General features: G+C 39.8%; 1 protein-coding gene across 1 annotated transcript in view; it reads left to right on the top strand.

The window, feature by feature from the left end:
• The first annotated feature begins 489 nt into the window (after window positions 1-489).
• Window positions 490-10,698, top strand: part of LOC105479525 (DNA primase subunit 2) — a 310,349-nt gene continuing 300,140 nt past the window's right edge. The window contains exons 1-5 of the mRNA XM_011737514.2: window positions 490-571; window positions 1,321-1,483; window positions 3,352-3,455; window positions 6,679-6,758; window positions 8,403-8,523. Of these exons, the coding sequence (XP_011735816.1) occupies window positions 1,330-1,483; window positions 3,352-3,455; window positions 6,679-6,758; window positions 8,403-8,523 (459 nt within the window). The 5' untranslated portion in view covers window positions 490-571; window positions 1,321-1,329. The remainder of the gene's footprint in view (window positions 572-1,320; window positions 1,484-3,351; window positions 3,456-6,678; window positions 6,759-8,402; window positions 8,524-10,698) is intronic.

The raw sequence follows: 10,698 nt of genomic DNA, 5'->3' as shown, positions 1-10,698 counted from the left end.
TATAGGACCTTAAACGTCGCTGAAAGATTAAACGAGGGGAAAAAAGAGCCCTTAATAGTGAGCTAGGTGCAAAAAGGATCCTAATGCTTTTTTTCCTCATTCCTCCCCAGATTGAAAGTGATGAGTGCCAGCTCTGCGGGTAAAAGCGCCATATTCTCCTCAATATACGGAATATTTGTTAGTGTCCCCAAACGAACTTACATTGGTTCAATTTTCGGCGTATGGGAGTTTTCGCCACTAGCATTCAGCACCCCAGTTTCAACCGTTAAAAGCTACCTACTCCACGTACGGGAAATGCATCTTAAAATTTGGAAAAAAGAAATCCCCAAAACATTGACATCCAAACATTTTAAAGCTGCCAAAGTCCATGAAACGCCTTGAGCTCCCAGACGCGCTTCACTGAGCATGCCCAGAGCCCCAGGCACAACCCCCTCCAAGCGGCCGAGGGGAGGTGGGGGAGGGCGGGCCTTCCGTGCTAATCGCTTCCGCTTCCGGTTTCATATGAACTCTCCCGCCACCCGGGAGCGGTAGCTGTCAGCGTTTGTGTTTCCCCGAGTTTGAATTCTTGCAGGTAAGGGAAACTCCCGCGAATTTAGGACAGAGAGCAATTCTGTTGTTGAGGCTTGCAAGTCGACAGAAAGGAGAGACGGATCACTTTGCAGGCAGCAGGAGCAGAAGGACAGACTTGGCGGGTTGAGAGTAGTGGGTATTGGTTGATTGGTTGGGGCAGACACTCAGGTACCAGGGAGGAGTTGGGGGCAGATAGGTTTGCTAGTGGAGTGGGCAGAGGTGTTGGGGATGGAACTTTTATAAGGCACTTGTGGATGCTCCCGAAAAGGAGTTCCGAAAGACAGTTGTTCTGTTTCCCAGAGTCATAACAGAGAAAGTGAGTAACTGGACCCAGTCCATCAAGTGAGACCCTCATTTAGCCAGAACCTACAGCACTCTCCTCTAAGTTCAGGATTGCAGACCACGTAAAACCTTATATTAACTCTTGGGATCGTAAAGATCCAGGAGCAGTGACACACAGGCCTGTAATGAGCAGGCAACATCACCTGACTTTCATGTTGCTGAAAATTAGGATCACCACCTGCGTCTGCTCTAGCGCCTCTCCCACCCCCATTACAAAATTATTATAGGTGTATTGTAGAAAATCTGGAAAAGAGAGAAGGACATCACCCAGGAATTGCCACTGCTAACATTTTGTGCATGCCTTCAAGTCCATTTTTTTTTTTTCTGTTTGTGTAATTATTTTTTCGTGTTTTCTTTTTCCAACTTTATTTTCCATAATTTTATGCTTTTTGTATGCTTCCTTCTAAGGTGACCAAGATGGAGTTTTCCAAAAAAAAGTGGAGGATGCCGAGATTGGCAGGTGACCAGAGGAATGCTTCCTACCCTCATTGCCTTCAGTTTTACTTGCAGCCACCGTCTGAAAACATATCTTTAATAGAATTTGAAAACTTGGCTATTGATAGAGTTAAATGTAAGTACTATTTAAATTAGAATGTATATATTCTTGAGAAACTTACTTACCCTTTGTGAGAATGAATGAAGGTAATTTATTTCCTTCATTCAGCAATCCATTCAACAAATATTTATTGAGATAATTCATTTCCTTCATTCAGCAATCCATTCAAGAAATATTTGTTGAGGGTTTGGTACTCATTCATTTATTTAATGTACAGTGCATATTATTGAGTGCCATTATGTTCTAGGTGGCAGGGATTTTGATATGAATAATGTTATTTTTTGTTGAAGTTGTATTCTAGTACATGGAGACAGACATCCAAAATAATAGTCATAATTCAGTATTTTAACTGCTCTAGAAGTAAATGGTGGTGCTGTTGAAACAAAGAAGTGGGAGTGACTGACTTAGTCTGATTAAATAAGCTTCTTAGAGAAGTTGAAATGTGATCTGGACCTTGAAGAATGGGTAGAAATTTTCCAGCAGAGAAGTGAAGAGTTTTTCCAAGCTGACATAATGGCCTATACAAAGGCTTGGAGCATGAAAGAGAATTTCATATTTGAGGTAACAGTAACAAGTTCAGGAATTCAGGGTGGATGGAGAAGTATGGAGGGCATTTTGTGCCATGCTAATGATATGATATCGGGGTGTAAGAAGGATGTGGCCATTGTCCTGGGGGCCTACTTAATCCTCAGTGTGTTGCTAGAGAAAAGAATGGGCTAGACATGAATTGAAACAGAAACACTAGTGTTGTTTTCAGAGTTTATGTTCCAGGATATCCTTGTGGGGAAATCAGAATGAAAGGTGAGACACTGGTAATCATTCTTAGAGGAGCAGGGTAAGCACTGCTAATACAGAGAGGAGGCACTCAGTGCCTGTGTGTTGAATGAAAGAATGAAGACAAGGGAGAAAAGGGTTTTAGAAAGCTTAGCAGTGTCAGATACTTCATAGGGATTAAGACGGTGATTGAAAAGTGTCCCTTGGGTTTGGCACTTGAGGTGAAATGATACGAGCCTGAACTATGATAGTGACAATGGCAATGATAGGAAGGGAGAGAGTTAAGGGATACTGAGGAGGTAACATGGATAGGATTTGGTGACTGGATATGAGGAGTGAGGGAGCAGATGTGGAGTGGCTGAAGTTCCTGCTTGGATGATCTCATGCATAGAAACTCTGCTGATGGAGATGGGCATGGCAGGAAGAAAAGTAGGAATGAGGGGAGGATAATTAATTTGGATATGCATACCTGTGGGACATGGGGTTTATGTTCCTGAGACAATTAGAAGTTCTTCATTCTTGACTTCAAAAATGCCTCCAGAGAATAATTCATCTGAGGAAAGATTGATAAGGTGCTTTAGGAACCTTTGAACAGTATGTAGCATCTGTTCAGGATGGTTCATTTGGCTGATTGGATGGCCCTTCTTCTTCACTGTTGTGCCCTGTCCTCGGCTTCATCAGGAAAGGAAGGGATGCTTTTTTCCTGTTGAATCTATGCCAAGTGAATGACGCCTGCTGCGTAACAGGCAGCTCACAGATGAAGGATGCAAACAAGGAGTGCCTAGTTTTTTTCCCATACTGACATACTTTTCTGTTCCTCAGCAGCAGCAGCTTAGTACGGGAATGATTATTCACCGTCCATCCCTCTTCCCTGATTGAGAATCCCTGGTATTAGATTATGCTATGAGACATGGATATTTTCTGCACATAGATGGACATTATCATCTTATAAGCATATATAGTTTATATAATGTAGTTACAGGAAATAAACTGGCAATTACTTGTCATATTCTATAAACAAGTAATTATGGAATTGCCCTCCATAGATTTTGTTTTGGATTTAGTTTTAAAACATTATCTTGCATTTGTACCTTTTTTCTTTTTTTTAGTGTTAAAATCAGTTGAAAATCTTGGAGTGAGCTATGTGAAGGGAACTGAACAATACCAGAGTAAGTTGGAGAGTGAGCTTCGAAAGCTCAAGTTTTCCTACAGAGTAAGTAAAAAAGGAAAAAAAGTTCCTTCAGTTTCCATATATGTATGTGTCGGGTGTCACTTGTGGGAAAGGTATTATATTAGGCACTGGGCTTTTATAAAGACTAATGTATCATGATCTCTGCCTGGAGATTCTTCAGTCTATTAGGGGTGATTGACATGAAGTCAGATGATTATAATATGGCAGGGTTTCTCAACCTCAGGACTAACATCATTTTGGGTCTAACAATTCCTTGTTGCAGGGACTCTCCTGTGTGTTGTAGGATGCTCAGTAGCATCTCTGGCTTTTACCCCTACATATTTCCAGACATTGCCAAATGTATCCCGTGCAATACAGGACGATGACTGTGTTTATAGATGCATGCTCCAGGAACTCCAAAAACATATATAATTATGCAGCTCAGATTGGGGAGGTTTGGGATGGCTTTCCAGAAGAGGTAGTAGTGGAGCTGCATGTTGACAGATGTGGTTAGATTTTCATTTTGGGAAGATGACTGCCAACTGCAGATTGACAGGATCATGTCTGTTAGGAGGGAAACCAGTTAGAAGCCTGGAAATGATGAGAGTCTGAATTAAATGAGAGAAGGGGACTGGTTGAAGAGGTATTAAGAAGGTAGAATCAAAAGGTTTTAGTGACTGATTGTAGGGGGAATGGAGAGAGAAGAGTTATAAATGACACCCAGGTTTCTAGTTAGGAAAATTAGTGGATGGTGGTAATATTTTGAGATGTGATATGCAGGAGGGGAAGCAAGTCTTGGAAGATGTAGAGTTTAGTTCTTAACATGAATTTGAGGTGCCTGTGGAGATGTCTAGTGGACAATTGGATACACAGGTCTGAATATACAGGAAGACATCTGGTGGGAGTATAGATTTAGCAGAAGGTTGGAATCACCAGGAGTAGGTAAGAGCACCCTAGGAAGATATTTGAGAGAGAAGAGATGATGGTGGAAGTAAAGACATGAGGAATACCAGTATTGAAGGTAAAGTAGAATTGGAGGAGTTTGGGAAGGAGAATGGAAAGGAGCTTTCTCAGAAGTAGGAGATGAACCAGGATAGTAGTGTCGTAGAAGCCAAGGAGGGCTAGAGTTTCAATAATAATGATCATGATATTAATAATGATAATAGGGAATAACAACAGCAGATATTTATATTAATAGTATGTTTACTATATACCAGACCTTGTTCTAAGTGCATTACATATATTAGCCCATGTATGTAATTCATACAGCAGTCTTATGAGGTAGGTATTATTATCATCCCTATTTTACAGATACAACCTATTTATTCACAGACTGAATAATTTGCCCAAGCTCATAAGATGGTAAATGGTGGAGCCATGGGGGTGGTTACCCCCATGCTGCTGTTCTAGATAGTGAGTTCTCACAAGATCTGATGGTTTTATAAGGGACTTTTCCCCGTTTTGCTCAGCACTTCTCCTTACTGCCACCATGTGAGGAAGGACGTGTTTGCTTCCCCCTCTGCCATTATTGTAAGTTTCCTGAGGTCTCCCCAGCCCTGGGGAACTGCGAGTTAGTTAAACCTCTTTCCTTTTATGGGTTTACCCACTCTTGAGTATGTCTTTATTAGCAGCATGAGAATGGACTAATATAGCTTTACATGCCAGGAAGAGGAGATGCTTTGTAGAGATGGATGGAAGGCAACACACATGTGTATACGGAAGCTTGGGACTGAAGGAGTCTGCCTGGTAGCCTTTATTTTCTGTAAAGCAGGTGAAGTCATCTGTTCAGAGAGAAGGGAAAGGTGCTGTAGTAGGGGTCTTGGGACAACTGGTGAAGACTGAAGATTTTCTGAAAAGTGAGGAAGGAGATGATTTTTTGTCAAATCTCAATACTGCTACTTACTCTGGACAAACTTCGTGACCCTGAACAAGTTACATAACTTCTTTGTGCCTCAGTTTCCTTATCTGTAAAATAAGATTATAGTAGTGCCTACTCGTAGGGTTTTTTTTTGTTTTTTAAAGGATTAAATGGGTTCATGCCTTAAAAATGGTTAGGGCACTTTTATGCCTGGTGCCTAGTAAGTGCTCAAGACATGTTTGCGCTTATTATTTTGGATCTGACTATTGGCAAGGATCTAGTTGAGATTATAGGCCATGAAATTATATTTTCCAAATTCCTGTAGTTGTGTTTTTCTCCAGATGTTCTTAGCACTTTGAGAATAGGACTGCAGAGTGTAGTTGTAGATTAAGAATCTAGGTTTTGCCAAATGGTTGAAATTAGAGAAGCTGAGGTTGATTCCTGTAGTTGTGTTTTTCTCCAGAGGTTCTTAGCACTTTGAGACTAGGACTGCAGAGTGTAGTTGTAGATTAAGAATCTAGGTTTTGCCAAATGGTTGAAATTAAAGAAGCTGAGGTTGGTGTAAGAAGTTGTTGAAGTGGTGAGCACCCTGGATATAGGCTGGAAAAGAAGAAAATTAAAAGAGAGGGGTTGGTGGGAAGAAAATAGTGGGGTCCAAACTCAAGAGGTTTTGTTGAGATTAGTTTGCTTCTCGGTTTCATCTGATTGATAGCTTAAGGTAAATGATAATTGCCCTGAAAAGCATATTAAGAAATGTTTTGGCAATGAGAACACATGGCCACAGGGAGGGGAACACCCCACACCAGGGCCTGTCAGGGGGTTTGGGGCAAGGGGAGAGAGAGCATTAGGACAAATACCTAATGCATGCAGGGCTTAAAACCTAGATGATGGGTTGATAGGTGCAGCAAACCACCATGGCACGTGTATACCTATTGTAACAAACCTGCACGTTCTGCATGTGTATCCCAGAACTTAAAGTAAAAAGAAAAAAAAAAGAAGAAATGTTTTGGGACTGGGTGTGGTGGCTCATGGCTGTAATTCTACTGCTTTAAGAGAGTAGAGTAGGAGGATTGCTTGAGACCAGGAGTTCGTAACCATCCTGGGCAACCTATTGAGACTCCATCTACACAAAAGATAAAAAATTAGCAGAGCATGGTGGGTGTTGCTTGTAGTCCCAGCTCTTTGGGAGGTTGAGGCTGGAGGATCACTTGAGCCCAGGAGTTGGAAGTTATAGTGAGCTGTGATTGACCACTACCCTCCAGTGTGGGTGATAGAGCGAGACCCCATCTCTAAAAAAAGAAATGTTTTTGAAACTTACTTTACCATTGGCTCAGGCTAGCTCAGTATTTCTTTATACCTCTTACCATTCTAATGCATTTATTTTATTCATGTGTCATTATTTTTAAGGAAAACTTAGAAGATGAATATGAACCGCGAAGAAGAGATCATATTTCTCATTTTATTTTGCGGCTTGCTTATTGCCAGTCGTGAGTATATGTTTATATTCTCACAGTCAAATCTGGTGTCATGGGTTATAAATTGGTGTGTGGTAAGTTGATGTGTTGTACTGAACATAGGAAAACCCAGAATAACATCAGGAACCAGTTGATCATGGGGTTGAACACTGTTATAGTAAATTGTTTGGAGCAAATTGTTTACTTAAAAATACTGAAAAAAATTCTATCACAAAATTTTGCCTGATGAAACACTTTTTAAGTTTATGAGAGAGACTCTTCATTTGGGATTTTAAATTGGAAAGGATTTTATTGGGAGGAAGGACTTTTGATACTTTTCCTGCAAAAAAAAGATAATATTTATAAGAAACAATTAATGAAACCCACACTTGAATTTGATACAGGTTTTTGGAATTTGAGCTCTATGGGCCAGTTAATTCTAAGATTTTTGTTTGGTAGTTGGTTTTTTTAAGTTAATAGTGCCACCCAGAGGTAGTAAAGTTAGTTGCTTTTTTTAAAACTGTTTTTCCCCACATATTAATTTTGGTCACATAATTTAGTTATGGCTGTCTTTGTTTTAATTAATAGGCTTATCAAGTGAGACTCTTGAATTGCTTACTATCCCAAGATAATAATTGGTAAATTACTTACCAGTTTTGGTTCTAGAGTTTTTCTTCTATAAAAAAGCATATGTAGTTTATGAAATTTATATAATAAATACATTGCTGACAATCTGTGAAAATCTCCTAAAAATGTGAAATCATATTTTGCATCCAGTAGGGTAATTATTTTATTATATAACAGTAACACCCCTTAGTGTCTGCCTTATAAATGAACATTTTATTGCTTTTAAATATTGTGGTATACATGTGCATATTAAATTTTATGAAATTATAAATTGTAAAGCCATGAGCAAAGTGTCCTTTGCAAAGTTAATCTGATCAAAGTTGCCTTAAAAAATTTGGTGTCTTTTATTTGGCATTTATAAAGACACCTCAAGCCAAAGGAGTGCCCCATTTCCCCATTTTCTTTTCTTTTTTTTTCTCTTTTCTCTCTCTTTTTTTTTTTTTTTGAGCTAGGGTCTCATGCCATTGCCTAGGCTGGAGTACAGTGGTGCCATCTCGGCTCACTGCAGCCTCAACCTCTGTGGGCTCAGGTGATCCTTCCACCTCAGCCTCCTGAGAAGCTGGGACTATAGGCACATGCCACCATGCCTGGCTAATTTTTTTGTAGATATGGGGTTTTACCAAGTTGCTCAGGCTGGTCTCAGACTTCTGGGCTCAGGTGATCTGCCCGCCTTGACCTCTCAAATTGCTAGGATTACAGGCATGAGCCACCATACCAGCCCCTATTTTCTAACATAAAATGAATATTTTGAAGTTACATTAAATGCATGAAGTATTTTATGTTATTTAAAAATAATGCAGCTGGGCTCGAAGCATTCTGTATTTAATCCTTTTAATTTTTAACACCCCCTATACCTTGTAACCAACACATCCCTAGAAGATTGTGATATGTGGTATTGATATTCTCCTTACCATGATAGAGGATTTGCATGTTTTTAACTGCTGTCCATTAGCATCTTGCTTATGTCTGAATATTGTTTTATAAACATTTCTTAGATTTAATAATCACTGGATTTTTAGTTTGTACTCATGCTTTCTGTCTTCATTTCAGTGAAGAACTTAGACGCTGGTTCATTCAACAAGAAATGGATCTCCTTCGATTTAGATTCAGCATTTTACCCAAGGATAAAATTCAGGATTTCTTAAAGGATAGCCAATTGCAGTTTGAGGCTGTAAGTATATTTTTGTAGTTATTTCTAATTGTTCTCACCGTTCATTTTTCCCTTCTGTCTTAAGTGCTGGTACTAATGTGTGGTGTATTCTCTTTACATTCTGCAAGTACCTGTCTGAAACAGTAGCTAATAGCTTTGGATAACAATATGTCTTTCCTTCTCTATGACTAGAAGAAAAGGGGCTCCTTAATAACACAGTCTCACATTTAGTTCCTCTGTTAAATATGTGCTTTATTAAAGCACAAGAAGGTTTAGTTTATAAAGGTTCACCTTTAACCAAAATTTTGTTGGCCAAAAAATTTCAAAATTAATAATGTCTTAAACTAGACAAGTGATGGTTATTTATTTATAGTTGTGAAATTTAGAGGAGGTAACACTTTATATAAAAGTCAGTTGTCAGGCGGGGCATGGTACCTCACACCTGTAATCCCAGCACTTTGGGAGTCTGCGGTGGGCAGATCACTTGAAGTCAAAAGTTCGAGACCATCCTGGCCAACATGGTGAAACCCCCACTCTACAAAAAATACAAAAGTTAGCCAGGTATGGTGCTGCGTGCCCGTAATCCCAGCTAGTCAGGAGGCTAAGGCATGAAAATTGCTTGAACCCGAGAGGTGGAGGCTGTGATGGGCTGAGATCATGCCACTGCACTCCAGTCTGGGCAACAGAGCAAGACTCCATCTCAAAAAAAAAAAAAAACAACAAAAACCCAAAAAACAAAAAGTCAGTTGTGAGTAAAATCTGTCTGAATAGTTTTGCAGATAAATCTGAATGATTTACGTATTGTAATTATATAAAAAAGAAGAGATCTTTGGGACTCATTTAACAGGGATAAGTATTGGAAATAGAATTTATATCTTTTTTTTTTTTTTTTTTTTTTGAGATGGAGCCTCACTCTGTCATCCAGGTGGGAATGCAGTGGTGTGATCTCGGCTCACTGCAACCTCCACCTCCTAGGTTCAAGCGATTCTCCTGCCTCAGCCTCCTGAGTTGCTGGGACTACAGGTGTGTGCCACCATGTCCGGCTAATTTTTGTATTTTTAGAGACATGGTTTCACCATGTTGGCCAGGCTGGTCTCAAACCCCTGACCTCGGGTGATATACCCGCCTCAGCCTCCCAAAGTGCTGGGATTACAGGTGTGAGCCTCTGTGCCTGGCCTAGAATTTATGTCTTTTAGGTAGATACATGCCACAATGGGAATGTAGAAAAATTCTGTTTTGGAAGTTTTAGAGCAGTCAGATGGTAGTAGGACTGGCTGAGACTCTGTTTTGTTGTTGGAATGCATGGCTTGAAGCCAAATAAAGTAAAAAAGTAGAAGTTGCAATAGGTGAAAGACATTGTTCTGTCTGACAAGTAGAAGACATATCCACTGTATCAAGGAACACTATGGAGTATATGAGTTAGGGAAAAGAGACTGTGAAGGGAAGTGAACAAACATTCTGTAGACGTTTAGTATTGAATATATGCTAGGGAGGCAGTTTCTATAGTTTCTTTCATTTGCTTCATGAGGTTTCTAAGTCACATCTACCTTTGCATAGACAGATGTCATGCATGGTACCATCTGAACCAAAACCATTGCATCTTCCATTTTGTTTTTGACTTTTATCCTTGGTGAAGTCCATTATTGCAATTATCAATTACAGTTAATTTATCCGTTCATATTAGAAATAGTTTATTTTTTGCTTTTGTTGAAATTACTGATTTTTAGTAGTTTATAGAGAGAAGTGTCCTTGAGAAGGTCTATTATTTATTCTAGAGCAGCTATCTCCAACCTTTTTGGCACCAGGGACTGGTTTTGTGGAAGACAATTTTTCCACGGACTGAGATAGCAGGGTGGGGAGGGATGTGGATAGTTTTGGGATGAACTGTTCCACCTCAGATCATCAGGCATTAGATTCTCATACGGAATGCACATCTTAGATCCCTCACATGTGCAGTTCATAGTAGGGTTCGCACTCCTATAAGAATCTAATGTCTCCACTAATCTGACAGGAAGCGGAGCTCAGGTGGTAATGCTCACTCACTGGTCACCTCCTGTGCAGCCTGGTTCCTAGCGGGCCATGGACTGGTGCTGGTATTGCGGCCTGAGAGTTGGAGACCCCAGTTTTAGAGTGTCTCAACGCATTGTCACATATAGTTTTTTAAATAATAGATTTATTGAGCTAGAATTCACAAAT

The sequence above is a fragment of the Macaca nemestrina genome, chromosome 5, assembly GCF_043159975.1.
Source record: "Macaca nemestrina isolate mMacNem1 chromosome 5, mMacNem.hap1, whole genome shotgun sequence".
Classification (NCBI taxonomy): Eukaryota; Metazoa; Chordata; class Mammalia; order Primates; family Cercopithecidae; genus Macaca; species Macaca nemestrina.
The sequence above is the reverse complement of the archived record's forward strand: the minus strand, read 5'-3'. Positions and strand labels throughout refer to the sequence as shown.